Here is a 20,096-nt window from a genome sequence, read left to right on the forward strand (position 1 = left end):
CCCTTAAAACCCACATCCTTTATACTCACGTGCACACACACACACATATCCATCCATACATATACAGACACAAGCAAACATATTTAAAGGCAAAGAGTTTGGGCAGAGATGTCAGTTGAGGAGGAAGTGTAGAGGCAAAGATGAAGTTGAATGACAGGTGAGGTATGAGTGGCAGCAACTTGAAATTAGCGGAGATTGAGGCCTGGTGGATAATGAGAAGAGAGGATATATTGAAGGGCAAGTTCCCATCTCCGGAGTTCGGATAGGTTGGTGTTGGTGGGAAGTATCCAGATAACCCGGATGGTGTAACACTGTGCCAACATGTGCTGGCCGTGTACCAAGGCATGTTTAGCCACAAGGTGATCCTCATTACCAACAAACACTGTCTGCCTGTGTCCATTCATGTGAATGGACAGTTTGTTGCTGGTCATTCCCACATAGAAAGCGTCACAGTGTAGGCAGGTCAGTTGGTAAACCACGTGGGTGCTTTCACACGTGGCTCTGCCTTTGATCGTGTACACCTTCCAGGTTATAGGACTGGAGTAGGTGGTGGTGGGAGGGTGCATAGGACAGGTTTTACACTGGGGGTGGTTACAAGGGTAGGAGCCAGAGGGTAGGGAAGGTGGTTTGGGGATTTCATAGGGATGAACCAAGAGGTTACAAAGGTTAGGTGGATGGCGGAAAGACACTCTTGGTGGAGTGGGGAGGATTTCATGAAGGATGGATTTCATTTCAGGGCAGGATTTTAGGAAGTCGTGTCCCTGCTGGAGAGCCACATTCAGAGTCTAATCCAGTCCCGGGAAGTATCCTATCACAAGTGGGCACTTTTGGGGTCCTTCTGTGAGAGGTTCTGGGTTTGAGGGGATGAAGAAGTGGCTCTGGTTATTTGCTTCTGTACCAGGTCGAGGGGGTAGTTGTGGGATGCAAAAGCTGTTTTCAGGTTGTTGGTGTAATGGTTCAGGGAGTCAGGACTGGAGCAGATTCATTTGCCACGAAGGCCTAGGCTGTAGGGAAGGGACCGTTTGATATGGAATGGGTGGCAGCTGTTATAATGGAGGTACTGTTCCTTTTGGTGGGTTTGATGTGGACGGATGTGCTCCCGGGATTGGAATGACTCCTTACCCTCTCCCTTAAAACCCACATCCTTTCGTCTTTCCCTCTCCTTCCCTCTTTCCTGAAGAAGCAACCATTGGTTGCGAAAGTTAGAAATTTTGTGGGTGTGTTTGTGTGTGTGATATATTTTTCCCATGTGGAAGTTTCCAAGACTTACCAAGCGGGAAAGCGCCGGTAGATAGGCACAATGAATAAAACACACAAACACACACACAGAATTTTGAGCTTTCGCAACCGGCGGCTGCTTCGTCAGGAAAGAGGGAAGGAAAAGGAAAGATGAAAGGATGTGGGTTTTAAGGGAGAGGGTAAGGAGTCATTCCAATCCCGGGAGCGGAAAGACTTACCGTAGGGGGAAAAAAGGACAGGTGTACACTCGCACACACACACATATCCATCCGCACATACACAGACACAAGCAGACATTTGTAAAGGCAAAGAGTTCGGGCTTCAACCTCCACTAATTTCAAGTGCTGCCACTCATATCTGACCTGTCTTTCAACAACTTCTTTGCCTCTGTACTTCCGCCTCGATTGACATCTCTGCCCAAACTCTTTGCCTTTAAATATGTCTGCGTGTGTCTTTTGTATGTGCGGATATTATTGATGAAAACTCTTCATTAGAGAGGAATTGTTTCCTGTACTCATGTTACTCAAGAAAGTTTCACTATCTGCTGTTTTAAATATTTTTTATATACGAATGATGTTGCAACGATTCACCTTTCATTGCACAAGACGACGATCATCAGTATTAACAGAAAATACTACAATTTCATCACTATAAAACTTGCATGTATTTCTTGCACAATTTTACTTGGCTCCTGGGCTGAGTATGCTAGGCATGAAAGCTCATTATAGGCTCATAAGCACATTGGCTACTATGACAATTCCCACCTCCTTTTCCCAGGGCAGCCAGCTTTTAGATTACAAAAGGAATGAAGATGTAATGGATTCATGCATCGCAGAAGTGACATGAAGGTGTATGGGAAGCCACCTCAAGGACCACGTACAGCCTCTCTGCTCCATTTTGTAAATAATATTAATAATCACTATGCTCAACGGATCAATACTATGTGGACAATAACTACTTATTTTTACAGTGCACAATACTATTACATAGCTAAGGTTGGCATTGAACATAACCTTACTAAATCAGCATGAAGTCATCCAAGTTCCACCTATCATAGATGGGCCAAGTAAAAATTCACAAACAGTTAGTAATTTTCTACCCCAGTCAAGTTAATATTACTGCCACAACAAAGTTTTGTGGTTTTTTTGCAAGTATTGTTTTAACACATGCTGTTTTATTAAGTGGTCTGGAATGAAACAAACACCAATTTTCATTTTTAAATTAAAATAATTACTTCAAAAAAACATAATTTTCTCATTGGCTTAATCACAGCTAAGGCATATGGGAGTCATCATCAAGTCCTCCTCGCCATGTCCGGTGGCAGCGACTCCATCAGTCGTTTAGTCCATATTGTGGTGAGCTCAGATGTGGCTTGCAAAACTGAGTTTTGCTTTGAAGATCCAGTTGCCATATGTATATATGTAATTAGGCTTGGGCTTAGATTTGTGGAGCTTTCGTTTATCGTCCATATTCTTTAGGCAGATATGCTCAAATTGTTCCACATTCTTGTGTACAGTTGAGCACCACTCTGATCAGTGCAATGGAAGTTCCTCCCAATGTTTACTCAGAATGCCACAGGCTGTAAGGTGGCGTTTGATGGTGTCTTTATATTGCAGGTGTTGGTCACCTTGCCACCACCTTCTACATGAGAGCTCTGAGCAAAACACTGTTTTGGAAAGGCTACTGTCATCCATGCGTATGATATGGCCACTCCATCTCAGTTGATGTTTCATTAAGGGAGTTTCAATGCCAGGCAGTTTCATGAGGCACAAAATCTCCGTGTTTGGAACACGGTCTCCCTATTTCATGTGGAGAATTGGTGTCAGACAGCGAAAATGAAATGTGTCTAGCCTCCTAATGTCATCTTTATAACAGCACCAGGTTTCCGGTGTGTAGGGTAAAGCTGGTAATATTATTGCTTTGTAGACTGCAATTTTAGTTTGTAGTCTTAGATCATGTGATTTCCATACTTGGTGATTGCCTGAAAACTAAGGCTGCATTGGCTATACGAGCTGCAATTTCTGTTGTCAGGCTGGTGTTGCTTCTAATTTGTCTACCTAGATATTTAAAGTGTGACACGATTTCCAAATGTTTGTTGTCCAACTTAATACTGCTGTCATCTGTATTGGAACCCCTAAGTGGTTGTTGAAGGACTTGCATCTTGGTGATGCTTATGACTAAACCAAACCCTCTGCAGGAGTCATTTAGCAGGTTCATGTATGTTTGGAGAGATTCAGGAGAATTAGCCATCATGCATACATCGTCTGCATAAAGAATTTCCAAGATAGATATTTTATTAATGCGACTTTTTGTTCTCAGATGAGAGATGTTGAAGACACTTTTGTCTGTTCTCGAGTCAAGACCCATTTGACCACTGCAGGCTTTGGTTGTCTCTCTCATAACAGCTGTGAAATAAAGTGAGAAGAGTGTGGGAGCCAGTACACAGCCTTGTTTTACACCGAATGTCATGGGAAACTGGTCTGAAAGCTTCTTTTCATGGCAGATTTTTGCCATCATGTTGTCAGAAACTGCGTAATCAAGTTTTCTTTAGCATAACCCAGAGAGCTTCCCGTGGGACTCGGTCGAATGCTTTTTCCAGGTCAAAAAGCACATGAACAGAGGATGATGTTACTCTGAGCTTTTCTCTTGCATTTGTTTGACAACAAACGTGGCATCCACTGTGCCACTGTTCAGGCGAAAGCCACACTGGGTCTATGGTAGCACTTTTTCTGGAAGGTGTGTTAGCTGGTTGTTGAGTATGTGAGCCAAGACTTTCCCTGCTGCTGAGAGAAGAGAGATTCCCCTGTGAGAACTGCAGTCAGAAATGTCACCTTTGCCTTTGTAAATCTTGCAAATGCAGGAATCTTTCCAATCTTGTGGAATTATCTTGCACTCTCAAATCTTTGAAATTAGACTAAAATGGTGGGTTCATAATGTTTGGCCCACCATATTTATAAAATTCTCTTGGTAAGTTGTCTAATAATGCTGATTTGCTATTTTTCAGCTAAGCCAATGCTGATATGAATTCACTGAACGAAGGGGCATCAGCAAGTTGTTCGTCGACTGGCAGGCCTTCAAGTGATTCTATATATGAAATATCAGTCATCTTATGGTTGGGATTAAGAACGTCATCAAAATGTTCTGCCCACCAAGCAAGGATATCACTCTATTGCGTCAGCTGACAGGTTTTATCTTTGTCATAAACAGGTACTATCTTCCTTGATTTTGGACCAAAGGTAGTTTTCAGGCACTCGGAGAATCTGCCTGTTTGGTTTATGTCAGCGTATGATTGCATCACCTTCCGGCCTTCTTAAGAGTGAGCCAACAGGCTGAAGATACAGTACTTGTATCATCACTTTAAATCACAGAAAATATGTGCCAGATATGCTGATTGGTGGCAAAGAGTCTCACAATCTGAAATGTGTCTATGTGGTCTATCAATGGTGAGATAACAGTGTATCATTACTAGCTGCACTGAACCAACATATTTGTGAGTTAATTAGAGAAAACACTGGATTCCATGATTTGTCTACTATGAAACCACTATCTTTGTTAACTACATTTTTTGCCAGATAAATTATGCAGTTGGAATGCAGTTTGTGAAGAATTTAATTAACAATGGTAGTAGCTTCAACCTGGAGACAAAAATGAAGAAAATGTTGGTTGGTGTCGAAATTCTATCTTACAAGAACAGCAGCTGCTGTGTAATTTTAAGGATTAGTTTTAAACAAAAATTACAAATGTGCAGTAACAAGTGTTGTATTCTAAACCAGGGTGAAAAAGGCAAACTATATTAGAAAAGAAAAGGAAAGAAATCTTGTGGTACATTATTAAATAGGAAACAAAGCAAATGCAGCTGGCATTCATTGCTTCTAACTGTTGCTGGGAGACAGATAAAAGTAGGCAGGTACCATTTGTCCTCTAATTCAGTGTATTATTAAGGTGTACCTGGAATAAATTAAGTAGATGGAATTGAAATTCAATAGTTCTTGTATATGATGCAAGTACCATTTTGGTGCAACAGTTTCCAGGATGACCAAAGAAACCAAAAATTGGCTCTGACGCATGTGTATACATTCATCTGCAATGTATTCAGGTCATCAAAAAACAAAAGAAACCATTTTCATAGCACTTCTGAGCATTGTCAACAGGTGTTGGAATATCCTCTTGCTTAGGTACAGTTTTGAACCCATCATGGCATACAATCTGTGAGAACTTCAAACCAACTTTGGTCCAAATTGTCCTGCTTTTCAATGGCAATGCTGTATAAGTCACAAAAAGTACATAGCAATTGTCAAAATTCAGAAACAACTTGTTTCAATTGATACCACACATGTCTGACTGGGTTCACATCCAGAGAACAGGAAGCCACTCCGTTTCTGGTGATCATGCTGAATGAGTGTGTTCATGAGAACAGAAAAATGAGCATGCAGAATGGATGCCCCAGGATTGCTGTTGGATATTGTTTACATAAGAAACCCAGATTTGTTTGTATCCTGGTAATTGCAGACAATGTGTTTGAAGACGACCAATAATACTGAATGCCTCCAACAATGAGTCACACATATTCAACAAGGTAGTGCTGGGGTGAAGTTCTAGGGTGGCATGACAAGGGGCCACCATACACCTCTCATGGTTGCTGAGTGCAATTCACTGCTGTAAGGTACAGGGACAAGAGTCTGAAAACAATAGTGGGACTGCATTGCTAAGATTTTGATGACAATTTCAACTTGATTGTGATAATACAAACAAGTTGAAATTGTCACCAAAATCTTAGCAATGCAGTCCCACTATTGTTTTCAGACTCCTGTCCCCGTACCTTACAGCAGTGAGATTGCCCTCAGCAACCATGAGAGATGTATGGTGGCCCCTTGTAATGCCACCCTAGAACTTCATTCACTCCAGCACTACCTTGTTGAATACGTGTGACTCATTGTTGGAGGCATTCAGTATTATTAGTTGTCTTCAAACACATTGTCTGCAATTACCAGGATACAAACAAATCTGGGTTTCTTATGTAAACAACACCCAACACCAATCCTGGGGCATCTATTCTGCATGATTTCTTGTCCACTTGTAATGGAGTCCATAATGTGCTCACAATGTGGTGCTTGCCATGTATGTCAGGAATAGAGGTTCACATCTTGGAATCATTTCCTAACAGTTGATCCAAACTTCCTGTAGCTTCTTCATATGCCAAATTCAGTTCTGGAGCACTCATCCCATGGTTATTTTGACTTCAAAGTCATAGGTATCATTATTCTGTGCATCTGTCAAGTGTGGGTGGCCTGTGCATTTTAGATACTCAACATTACCTGTCAGTTGGAACTGATTCTACATCTGCACCACATCACTTTGACTCTGCTGCATACATCAGTCAACTTCCCTGGCCTTCTGAGCATTACATGATGATGCACACCTGATAATTTATAGCAACTGGGTCCTTCGTGGCATGATGGATGTTCACTCTATTGTTCCACAGACATCTCTAATGAGTTCCTACTGGTGCTTTACTTTAAAATGAAATGCTGCAATCCAATCAAATGCAGTGTTCTACCTGCAAGTAATGCTCATGGTAACTATGTGTATGTTTATAAACAATGGCAAGAATGACCTTCTGATCCATATAGGAACAGTCACAATAGCAACATACACCACATATTGAGGTGATGTAACAACTTTTGTTGATGTGGGTAGATGTAGAGATAACATCTAAAATGTCCACAAACCAGCCTCTCTGTAGTTTAAGTAACAGAAAAGCAGCAAGGCATTCAACAATATTGCACATAGGTTGCCTTCACTATGTTTACTACAGCAGTTTTCATTCTTTTGTTATACTGTACTTGCAGTGTTCATAATACATGTTTCCTATTTTATAATACTCCTACGTAATAATTCACATTTTCAAAAGACACTAAAATCCTATTTCCATTTAATCAGGAAATATTAAAATTGGCATTTTTTGTATTTCCACATACAGCATTTAATTCTAGATAGAATACTCAGAAATGATATAACTGTATAGGTTTTACTTACCCCATGAGATAATAGGAGTGAGTTTTGCAGTAAAAGTAACAAGAACTCTAGAAGTAAGAGGTGCTAATAGGTCAACAGTGCAGTACACCTGAAGGCAGACCACATCTCGATGGGAACAATTGAATGACTGTACACTGGTAGATAAATCTTCAACCTCTTTTAGTGTCACTTGCCGTTTTCGGCGTCGTTGTTGTATGACGTTAATACCACTCCCAAGAAAGTCGCCCTCAGGCTCACCAGAATCCCAAGTTTCCATTGAAGTAAAGTCCAGTGGACCTATGTGATGACAGTTCAGTGGTTCGTCATCAAGATATGCCTGCAAAGATAAATTTATGATTAATCATCACTACCTATGCATATTTCGGATGTGTCCTCTTATTATTATAACAGACATAAATGTATTTGTAAATGTATTCCAAGTATCATTATAACTTATTAAAAACAGACAAAATTGTTATTGTTGTTCAAATATCATTCTAAAGGAAATCCCAGAAAAACATTTTGTTTCCTACAAGAGCTTAACTTGACCTGCTCCAAAATGTTATCCATATCTTACAATACACAGACTTTATTTCAGAATAGGAGATTAATTTTAAGGGAATTATGATTTCCATAGTGACAATGAAGTTACAACATAATTCATCAAAACAACAAAATATTACTGACAAAACGTCAAACTTGGGCCTCATTAGTGAATTTCATTAACTTTTGATTTCACAAGTTTAAAATAAACAGTAAACAATTAATACAGTAAAGACAATTCTCTGTCTACGAAAGTACTTGAAGACACTCATTTTTGGATATATTTTTTGCATATTGAATATTACAATTACCTTTGGTTTATAAATTTCAAGGAGGGTTATGATAGAGTTCTTCATCTTGACCTGCGCAGGAATATGGAATTCAAGGCCAACATCCTGCACTGGACTTGGCCCATAATTAACAACCTGTGAACATAATGTGTTTCTTTGTGTGCCTGTTACATTTATTTCAAACAGTATAAAATCACTTTATTACAATTAACATGTTCATTGAAATTTTTGGAATATGAGGTCAGTTTTGGACTGCACATCCCTTTTCCTATTTCCCTACAACTGAGAGTCACACTTAATGTTATTAATTTCCCTTTTTTTCCTCATTCTTCCAGTTCTGACTATGTAATTTTTCTCTTCCCTCTTTCTGATTCTCCTTCCATCTTTTATTGTTGTTTTGATCTTTTTCTTTTGTTCCTCTGTCTTATACCTTTGATTTTACAAGTTCACTTCTTTTTTGTGTCTTGGACATGGCTGATTTTTCTCTGTTCTACCATTTAACTTGTTATTAGTATCTATGTATTAAGTTTATTACATAAAATAAGGCAAAGGCAATCACTCCCCTATAGTGTAGAGACACTTGGAGCACAGAAACATGTAACAGGAAACAACATCCTCACTAGCTTTCAAGCTTTTGCTCTGACAAAGTACACACATTCACATGCACATGAACATGGACCATCTTCCAAAGACTTGCCTTTTTCCTACTATTACCATCTTGTGTCCTTCCCTACCTCCACTCTGCCTCCATCAGCTCAGCCAACTGCTTTCAATAACTGAGTATCAATAATCAGTCCCATTGTGATCACAAGAGTGTGTGTTCAGGTGTCTGCATGGTTGTATGTGTGAGTTTGTGTGCATTTGCTGTGAAAAGAGCAAGAGCTCAAAAGCTTGTGTGAATGTTGTTTTCTGCTATGTGTTTCTGTGCTCCACCCATCGGCCCAGTAGAGGTCTACAGCTACATCTACATCCATACTCCGCAAGCCACCTGACGGTGTTTGGCGGAGGGTACCCTGAGTACCTCTATCAGTTCTCCCTTCCATTCCAGTCTCGTATTGTTTGTGGAAAGAAGGATTGTTGGCATGCTTCTGTGTGGGCTCTAATCTCTCTGATTTTATCCTCATGGTCTCTTCGCGATATATATGTAGGAGGGAGCAATATACTGCTTGTCTCCTCGGTGAAGGTATATTCTCAAATATCAACAAAAGCCCATACTGAGCCATTGTTGATAAGCTGATTATTTCACAGATCATATAAAGAATTTCAACAATATACAGTGTAAAGTCCATTGCTGACAGCCACCTGAATCTGTTAAGTGTGTTTACTGCAACTGAAAATGGAGAGAATAGAGCATCGTGTTGTTATTAAACATTTCCATTTGAAGATTTGGACTGCCATAGAAATCAAAACAAAACTGGATGAAGTTGATGTGGATTCTGCACTGTCACTGAAGATCATCTACTTTTGGATTAATGAATTTAAAGGTAAGTGGTTACTGATGTGTTATTTTACACACTGCTCCAGCCGGGAATAACCATTATTGTTATTAAGATTATTAACAGCTTCTAACTCACTCTCCAAGTTTCTACTGTCTTTCTTGTCTCTTTACCCTTTAGCTTCTAAATGATACCTTAAGTTAAAATTTCAAGATAAAGTGGTGCATTATGTGTATTACCCTCATTTTTCCAATAAATTCTTTACATATAAATGAATAACCACTCATTGAGAGAGTATATTTTGGGAGGAAAAAAAGCCTTCATCTAAACAAATACAAAACAGAGCTTTCATTACGATTATTAGATATTTTTCACTTGCTTGTAGCAGAATATATTGTTCCCTCTGCAATTATTTTATTTAACTCTAGAACTAAAACATTGTTCAGAAGCCTTTCTTTTACATGAAGAGCTTGGTTGTAACAGTGGTATGGGGCAATTTGTTTGTTTTGAAAATTGCTCAGTATAGTTTCAATAAAATTTCATAAATAACAGATTTCAAGTAAATTCATTGTGATTTCTTTACTCAGATATGGCAGTTTTTAAATACCTCCAGAATAACAACATGTAAGCTGTTGATTGGAAAACAGATAGTGGTACAGAAAAGCCGGCAGGTGCAATTAAACCCCAGTGATATTACTGGGCTAGACTGCCTTCTGTTGACAAAAGCATCTCATCTCCCTGCAGGAATTTCCCACTGATGCTAATATAGATCTGTTTTACCTAGTTGGTTGTCAAGACTAATAAGAACTGTGCAGATGAGATCACTAGGTAAAGTGGACGTAGAGCCAGTTACTGTTGCTGCAGCAGACATCTAAACATAAACCTAAGTTATGACTAAATGTGACTATTGGGGGACAGTTACAAGAAGTCAATTTAGTTATGCATTCAGAGGAGATGGTGGACATAGCATCAGCTCATTGTCTGATTGTGAGCTACTAGGTAGAGGAGTGTCAACTAAAGCCACTAATGAATACTACACACAATGGAAATCTGGGATGCTATGCATTCTATGTGGCCATGATCACTGACAAGCTGTTTGTCGACAGGAATGACCACTGTCAAACTTTGGGCAAGAAACAGATGGACCACCCAGCTGCTGACCATGGCATCCAATATGATGTGCTTGACTTCAGCAACTTCTTCACAGCCTTTGCCACCTGGATTCCTCCAGCCAATATGGGCCTTTCTCAATGGCATAGGTAGGAACTCACCCTGCAACATGTCCTTCACTCCTGTAACTGTCCTGGCCCCAATCCTTGCTAGTCTCTTTCCTCCACCTGCCTATCCCCTTCCTTGCTCCTTCTCCAACCCTTCATACTCCTTCTACCCTGCCAGTGCACCTACATAGTCATCGCTCCTTCTCTACTTTTTTCCTCTGTCCTTTCCCTTCTCCCCCAGCACAGCTTTCCAATTCTGCACCTAGCAGGCAACTGTCCTGATCATCCACATCATATTCTTGTATACTCCCACAGGCAGTACTACCATTTCCCACCAACTCTACTTTGCCATCCCTTCCCTCCCCACACCATACCTCTTCTGTAGCCCCACTACCCATCCCAGCAAAGATTTCTGCTCACTTCAGATGCAGTTGCAGTTGGGCCTTAGCACCCAAAGACAACAGTCACAATGTATTTAATTATTTTTGGAAAATAATTCTTCTAAGGAATACAGTGGGTGGCCAAGCAGGTATTCCTTTAATGTACATCTGAATAGCATTTCATTTTCTCTAGTATATTTATTATAATTAAGCAGTGAATTAAAATTCTTAATAGCAGCATAGTTACTCCCTTCTGTACAAGTGACAATTTTTTATTTCAGAATGGAGATCATCTGTACCTCCAGTGTTATCATTGTGGTATGAATAATTTGTTTCATACTGAGCATAGTTTCTGATGAATTTTGTCATTGAAAATTATGGTCAGTATGAAACACATCATTCATACCACAACTATAATGCTACAGGTAAAGATGATCTCCATTTTGAAGTAAAAAATTTGTCACTGGATGGAGTAAATTATGCTGCTATTAAGACTTTAAATGCACTGCCTAACAATATTAAATGCACAAGAGAAAATGAAATGCTATTCAGATATACGTCAAAAAAATACCTGCTTGACCATCCGCTGTACTCCTTAGATGAATTCTTTTCCAGAAATAATTAAAAGTTTCCATATACACTTTTAATATACTCCTTAAATAAAAAGATATATCTTGTTATTCAGTTATTAAATGAAAGATACAATACTATATTAATGTTAGACAGTGAATTATAATACTAGATAAATGTTAGCTACTAATTAAGAAAGACTGATAATTACTATAATTTATATTATTGTACTGTTATTATTATTCTGTAGTATTAGTTGTATTTGTATAATTGTGTTGACACATTCCATATCCAAGTGAATTACTTGCACATATGGATCCATGGAATACACATACCAAATAAAACAAATGGATGTGAGTTACGTATGTGTGAAGTGCAAGTTTTTGTTTTTTCTTTGTCTGATGAAAGACTTCATCCAATAGATAATTATATCTAGCAGTCTTTTTTCCTGTGCCTGCCTACCACTTAGTGCCCCCTCTATGCAGTGAATGGCAATCTGTTCTTTTCATCTTCAGATGGACTCAAGGAGGTGGAGCAAAGGAATGGTAATCTAGAGCACAAATAAGATAAAAATAATAGATGCAGAACAGAGTTGCTGAAGAAGAGCGAAAACTGGAGGTAAATTCTGAAGAGGATGGAAGATGAATTTTGATTAAGGAAGTAGAAGTATGGAATGTAGTAAGTTGGAATCTAATCCCTCTCTCATGTTTTCTACTCCCAAAAACAGCTAAATTTTTTTGTGCTTTCAATCTATTCCTAATCCAGTTGCACATGTAATATGTACAGAAACAGGTAAAATTGTTATTTAATGAAATCTTATTTAAATTTATAGATCAGTAGTTTATATTTATCTTCCTCATAAGAATGATGCAATTGATTTTATTAGAACACTGAGTAATTAAAAGTTACAGTTAAGTGAAGTACCAATAATGTCATATATGGTAAAACATTTTGAGCTAATGAGCAACAGAAGAGGTGTTGGAAGCAGACATACCCAAAATTCTGAAAATATAATTGAAATTATCTGTATTTAGTTAACTTACAAAATAATTGACATTAAAAATTTGGACCCTCAAAATTTAAATTGCCTATTTTTGCTCTAATCACTGCAAATTCTGAACTTTGACAGTGTAATATTTTTCCTTAAAATTTTTTATAATAAAACAGAACCACTTAATAATTGATTCATTTGGTAATTAAGATTTCAAATGATTTAGAAACATAAATCATTTATTTCAGGATGGTTACGATACTCGTAAATAGGGGATTTCAGATGACATATAATAATGCTCTGTACACTTTTGAGAATTACTAACCTGAAACATTTTTCATAAACAAACAATATTTAAGTCTCTGAGTCCATTTAAAATAATAAAATCTAACCTAGTCAAATTTCAAAGCATTTAGTAGTTTCAGAAGCCACATCATGTTCTTACACTTATCTTTACACAGCCACCCGCCCCCAAAATCAGCAGTCTATCACCAGCCAGTAGACAGATAACATCTCTATGCCCTAAAGGAATGTTGGAAATTAATATAGACACATGAAGTATGAAATGAAGAGGCTTCAGAAAGAACAGACAAGGGAAACAAATCTGTGAAAATCATTGCAAAAAAAGGTGTGTATGTTAGTGAGATGTCATATGGCAATCAGGATAGAAACTTGTCACAGGAAAATGTACTGAAGAGAAGTAAAGACCAACATGAAAATATATGAAATAAAATAATGACATTTACCCTAGTAGGTACCAATATTAAGTGATGTAAATGTTAGAAAAGACTAGAAGAGATGGATGATGACACCACAGCAGTCAAAATACTAATGATGGAACAAAAATATCTACAAATTATCCTCACATTTTTGTGTTTTCCAACCTTTATATTGTTACACAAGTAGACAGCAGTTAACATTAAAAGATTAAGAGCAACCTGAAATTTAAACAAACATACTTTGATGGTCATAGAATTAGATATTACTTTAGCATTGCATACATGTAACAGTAATGTTCTTACAGCATTTGACTCTTGTGCTAAAAGTTCCACTATTGTTAATGCATGTTGGTAGCTAATGTGGTGACTAAAAACTGTTTCCTGCAAATAGATTTATTTACAGTTGCTTTACTGATCAACTTTACATTCCTGAAGGTTTCCTTTTATATTCTAGTAAGTGAGTAGGGGTATGTATATACACTTACCTGAAACAAATGCCTGAAAACTCGCTTCTTTCCTAGAGCTTCATCTGATTCAACTGCACTGCTGTTGGTAGTAAGAAGAAGCTGCTCATGACTGCTTTTCCTGTGAAATTGAGTTATACGTTTTCAAGAACCTCTGTGCATAATGTAAAAGTTCACAATAAAAGATGGAATGGACAGAGTGTCTATACTTACCAAGAGCACTAAGAATTTGATATAGGTGGTATGAAAAACAGGAAAAAAGAGTTGGGTTTAATGTCTTGTAGGCAATGAAGTCTCTTAAAGTAGAGCACAAGATCAGACTGGGCAAGAACTGAGAAAGGAATGATATTAGCACACATGTTAACTAACTAGGGAAACCATGGAAGACATAATTCTGAATGGTCGATGAGGATTTAAAGCCTGCATCTCCTAAATGTATCTTAACCATTATACTGCCTTTCTGGATAAGAGTGTCCAATACTCAAAAAGAATATCTGAAGCATACAGAACACAGGTTCTCCCTTCTGGAGAAAAATAAAATGTAAGAGATGTTATTAAAAAGGATGGAGGGGGGGTATTCTGTTAGGTTTTGTCCAGAATGAAAGAAAGTAAGTACAAATGAAAGAAAGTTCACTAGTAATTACAGTGAAACTATTTGAAAATTTGACTTAGATCAAGATCATTATTGATCTAAATAGCCCCCCCCCCCCCCCCCCCTGTTTCGATTCTTTACAATTTTCTTTCTCTCCAGAGTAAAGGACATGATTTCTAAACACTTGAATTGGATAGCAGCAATACCAAGTCACATTGTGCTCCAATTAAAACACTGTAAATTCCCTAATATTCCTTGCTGAAGCTAGAACTCTATTTCAAAGGTATTCGATATAAACAGAGCATTAAACCCTAAACTTCAGTTTTACCTAAAATTGTTTTAAGTGTTTGTTCTGTCCTCATAATATTCCTATCTGTTTTAGTGTGCAAAACACTATATTTCAGTAATCATTTATACATTATTAAATGCATTAACACAACACTGGAAAATCGTGGATGGATTACACGGAATGGAAGCAGTAAAGCGCTAAACAGCCATAATCCAGATCAAAATTGTTTGTAAGCTTTCTGAAAATGTCCTCCTTCAGAGCTGGCTAACAAAAATGTAGACACACATTGACTCTAATACTGTTATATTGTCCTTGGTAGTTACAGTACTTGGAATGGCACAGTTTGTGAAGTAGTCATTGAAGTCAAGCACGTTGTGCTTGACAGTGTGTTCCAACACAAAGTGCTCAACATTACTCATAGCCACAGTTTAGAAGTCTCCATTCATTCAGGTAACTGCAGTCACTTAAAGGGCATTGGAAAATTGGTATATTGACATGACTGCTTTCACATGTGGTTCTGCATCTGATAGAATAGCATTTGCCTATGACTCAATTGGAATTGACCACAAGGATATGCCTCTTGTGGCAAGAAATTGGAAGTAGGCAGTAGAAAAGAGTGCAAGAACTGTTGGGGGATAACATTGATTTTTGAGAAAATTTTGGAAACACTAATTCGGGCAGAATTGGAAGGAAGAATGAGAGAAGAGCAACATGGCTTCAGAACAGGAAGGTCCACGGTGGATCTAATTTTTGCTGGGAGACAGCTGCAGGAACAGCACTATGAATATGGAATAGATCTACTAATGACCTTTGTGGACATTGAAAAAGCATATGAAAATGTACGTAGAAGCAAAGTGTGGAAAACTCTGGAGAACAGAGGAGTAGCAAAACAGATTATTTGGAGGATAAGGGAAATGTACCATGGAAGTGGGATCTGTGTGAAAGTGGGAGAAGATAGATCAGCTTGGATTGAACAGAAGAATGGCTTGAGGCAGGGAAGTGCACTTTCACTATTACTCTTAATTGTAGTGATGGATGATGTAATTAGTACAGCAGCAAAAGTAATTGGTGAAAGGAAGATGAAAGCTATGGTGTTTGCAGATGATCTGATGATTTGGGGGAATAAGGAGGAGGAAGTACAAGAGCAGTTGGAGATATGGGAATGAACAATACAAGAATACGGGATGAAATTTAGTATAAGTAAGAAAACAGGAGAGAGGAATAACTGGAATAACAATTGGTGGGGGATAGTGGAGAGTTTAAAGTACCTAAGAAGCCTGATACAGGGAAATGAAAAAATGACAGAGAAATAAACGAGTGGGGAAGAAAAGCAGAAGCATTTTGGAAGAATGTCAGAAGCCTGATATGGAGCAAGGATGTACCCCCAATCAGTAAAAAGGTTATGTATTGATCATACTATGTCCTGATCCTGACAAATGCATCAGAAGCCTTGATTATGAAAGGAAGAGAGAAAAGCGAAGTACAAGATAGTGAGATGAAATTCTTGAGAAACAGTATTGGAGTGACAAAGATAGACATGTTAAGAAAAGAGAGGATCAGACGATTAATGAAGGTGAAACCATTACAAGAGGAGACAGAGAAGTCAAGGCTGAGATGGTATGGACACATTAAGAGAATAGAGGAGAAGAGGATACTCAGGAGGATACAAGAGATAAAACTGGAAGGAAAGAGACCAAGAGGAAGACCGAGAGACAGAGGGCTGAAAGGAGTAGAAGAACGCGTCCAGAAGAAAGGAGAAGACTGGCCAAGGTGAAGGCGGAGAGATAGTGGCAAGACAGATGATGGAAAGGCCTATGTTCCATACAGACCCGGCCAGAGACTGGAAACTGTCCAAGATGATGATGATGATGATGATGATGATAACTAATAATTAAGCAGTAAACTAGTGCACATTATATTTCCACTTTCGCCAAACTGGACACTTAAACAAGTACAGTGGTTCTGGTGCTCAGAGACTGCTTCCCATATGGCATGTATGGAGGGCAGGATGTTGAGGGCGGTAGTCTGACTACAGTGACTTGCAAGGGAAGGTGTGCCTATAGGACATGCAACAGCGGGAGAAACCTATGGCACCAGCTGTAAATGTGGTGAATGCAATAAAAGAAGCAATCATAGATTATCAGATGCAAATGGTTATGGGAAGTAGTGGGTGTAGAAAATAACCATAAATGCCCAGTGAAAGTAAGTTCAGATGCTAAGAATGACAAGAAGAAAATCACTGCTTCTAATATCCCTAACATGGCCTCAGAAAGAAAAGATGGCTCTTAAAAAACACCTATTGTAGAAAAAATGTGTGCACCATCTGTCAGTATCGTAAACAACAATGAAAACACTTCACAAAGTATTAGTTGTGCCTCCAATCACCCAAGACATCATGGACATACTTATGCTGACCCATATGTTTTGCCTGCAGACATAAAAAATAAAAAATAGGCACACTACACCCTAAGGCAGTTGGGAAGCTGCTCCACAGCTGTATTTCTGAAGCAAAGCATAACATGTTAGACATTTCCAACTGAGGTAGAAACAGGCTTAAAATAGTAGTAAAGAGTCTAGATGTTGCTGATAATACTATGAAGTCACCTGTACTGGCAAGAAAGATACTGATGTATACATTCCCTATTATTTGATATTTAAACACTGTGTCATAAGAGGTGTGCATAAGACAGTAACAACAGAGAAACTGTTCACAGAAATGCAGTCACTCATTGAAGTTGTAAGTGTAAGAAAGATGAGAAAATTAGTGCTTATAAAGAACAGTCCAATAATTAACTGTATTTGTCACCCTGATGCCGTCTCCATATATGTTTTGACCAGGCTGATGAATTTCTTAAGGCTGCCATATCCTGCCATGATTTCTCATTTCTCATACTGCTTTTCTGTGCACCAAAACTTAGGCTGTCGTGGAGTCAATGAACAAGCTGTGGATGTTCTTACTGTATTCCAATAGTTCATTGATGGTCTTGATGCAGAATATGCTGTTTTTTGTTGATTTACTTTTCCAAAAAGCATTCTGGTAGTCCCCTATTATGCCCTTGGAGTATTGCGTGGGACAGTACTTTGTATACTGTGACTGTAGGGAAATTCCTCTGTAATTCCTGCAGTTTCCTATATCTTCTTCCTTGTATATAAGGATAGTGATTGATTCCTCCCATTCATCTGGTACTTTTTCATCTCACCCAATTCTAACACATTCCATTCATTGCCCTTAGAAATTATGGGTGTTTTGTGATTTTCCTAACTGTCAGCACTCAAAGAACCTTTGAGTATGGCCTTCATGATTGTTAATTCATGATGCATTATTTCCCAGCAGTGATGGCTTGTAGTTAGCTGTTCACTCTTTTAATACTTCTGAGAGCTGCTAATGGATGTTCTTGCTTCCACAAAGTGTTTGTGACTTGAAAAACAAATTACAGGCATGATAAATTCCCAAACATTCATTGTTGCAGGGTGCTTCTGTAGTTGTCTTGATTGCAAAAGTTTGTTGTGAAATGGGAGATGGTTGATTGATGAAGAAATTCTGCAGCTACTTGAAGAATATGGATCTGAAATTGATGATGATGCTTTTGAAATAGATGGCAGTATTTCTGAAACAGATGGTCATCTGCTTTTTTTTTCTTTATCTCATAAGCGGGAGCCACAAAAAGAAGTTGAACAAGTTTATGACTTCTGGGGGCTGCAAAACTCACTTTGGCCCAACTGGAATGTGTTAAGAATAAAATGAAACAATTTTTCATGACATTTTTGACTATCAAATGTCAGCAATTACAGTGGCATTCTATTATTTCCAGCTGCTTTGTGGTTTTTCAATTTTTTCAACCTGCCGGTTACTGCTTTGTATGTTGGGCAAGTTTTCTCCAGTTTGTTTTCTGTTTCAGTAAATTTCAGTTAGTTGTCAAAATACACTTCACAAGTCTGTAATATCTCATCTGATCCAGTTATAATTTTTCTTTTTTCTCTTGGTAGCATGTTGATTGTTTCCTTCTGTCTCCCTGTAGCCATATTCTAAATCTTCATTTTTCCTATCCTGTAGCGCCCACACCTTACTGGCTGTGTTGCTAACATCTACTACCATTTTGCATCTATCATTGAACTATTTCTTCATCCCTTATTCTACTTTTGTTAATGTTTTTGGATGACATTTGATTCACTTTCTTGAAGCGTGTGCAGAGTATATTTATGTCTTAGTTTCACTTTAATTCATTTCCTCTGCTGTTTTGTGAGGTACTTCAAATACGTTGCTCACAAAACTCAGAGCTTAAACAAATTCAACTGTTCAACAAATACAACTGTTCAACATGTTCAGGTGGTGGTAGTTGCTGTTGTCACTGCTGCAATATGTGTGGCCAGGCCAGGAGTAGGAAACATGTATGTGTGTGGATGTACTCACAGTTGGATGACAGTGGTGCTCTCAGCACACCCTCAGAGAGACAAAGAGAGGCCTTCCATGCATGCACACTGGGTAATGACTGTGCTGCTGGACACTCCTGTAGTTATCAGCTGAATTAAACCTCAGCAGTGCACCATGTCTGGTCATTAACCAGAGGTTCTTGTTTCTCTTGTTTTCATTTAATGGTGGATAGTGCTGGATTCCAGGCAGTGCTTATTTGAAAACCTATACCCCTATTAAGATAGTCCTCTGTATGGATATGTATGGCCTTTTTCAAAGCACAATCCCAGAACGCTGATGCCAAGGATAAAATGTCAGTCTTCTCCTAACACACGTGATGCCCCGTGTTCAGACTCCACTACAGCTGATTTACCGGGTTGGCCCAAGCATGTATGACAGACTAGAGGCATTGCCTATGTCTCTCCAGCATTTGAACTCACTCCATCCAAAAATTCAGTCCACCATGGAAGTGGAAGAAGATGGTATCTTAATATTCCTGGATGACATGGTTAGAAGAAAAGTTGACAGCATGGTGGGAGACAGCGTCTGCTGCAAAACAACTAGCACAGAGTTATATTTGTAGGTCACAAGCTGTCGTCATCCTGCAAAATGTAGTAGTGTCTTACACTCTCTTGTACACAGAGTCTGGTCTCCAATGCTGACAGTCTCCCTGGTAAGCTAAAATACCTAAGAATCATGTTACAATAGAATGGATACTCTGATTGACAGATATGCAATGCATTCCATTCTGAGAAAGTTCAGTGTGGGGATGTAAATAAAGATACAGAGATACCAAACAGTTGCCTTCTTCTAATATTTTGGCAGCATGACAAGAATAGAAAGGACCCCCAAGAAACACAACTTTCTATTGCCTACCATATTCGTACATGCCAGGGCACGACAAGAGGTTTCAACCAGCTCCCACCACGTCCTGAAATGA

General features: G+C 38.5%; 1 protein-coding gene across 2 annotated transcripts in view; it reads right to left on the reverse strand.

The window, feature by feature from the left end:
- The window catches only part of LOC126272546 (integrin alpha-PS4-like), a 167,266-nt gene that overhangs the window by 22,671 nt on the left and 124,499 nt on the right, over nt 1–20,096 (reverse strand). For both annotated transcript variants that reach the window (XM_049975464.1, XM_049975465.1), the window contains exons 18-20: nt 13,886–13,985; nt 8,109–8,222; nt 7,276–7,591 (exon numbers count right to left, since the gene is read on the reverse strand). In XM_049975464.1, the coding sequence (XP_049831421.1) occupies nt 7,276–7,591; nt 8,109–8,222; nt 13,886–13,985 (530 nt within the window). The remainder of the gene's footprint in view (nt 1–7,275; nt 7,592–8,108; nt 8,223–13,885; nt 13,986–20,096) is intronic.

The sequence above is a fragment of the Schistocerca gregaria genome, chromosome 5 (assembly GCF_023897955.1).
Source record: "Schistocerca gregaria isolate iqSchGreg1 chromosome 5, iqSchGreg1.2, whole genome shotgun sequence".
In the NCBI taxonomy this organism is placed as follows: Eukaryota; Metazoa; Arthropoda; class Insecta; order Orthoptera; family Acrididae; genus Schistocerca; species Schistocerca gregaria.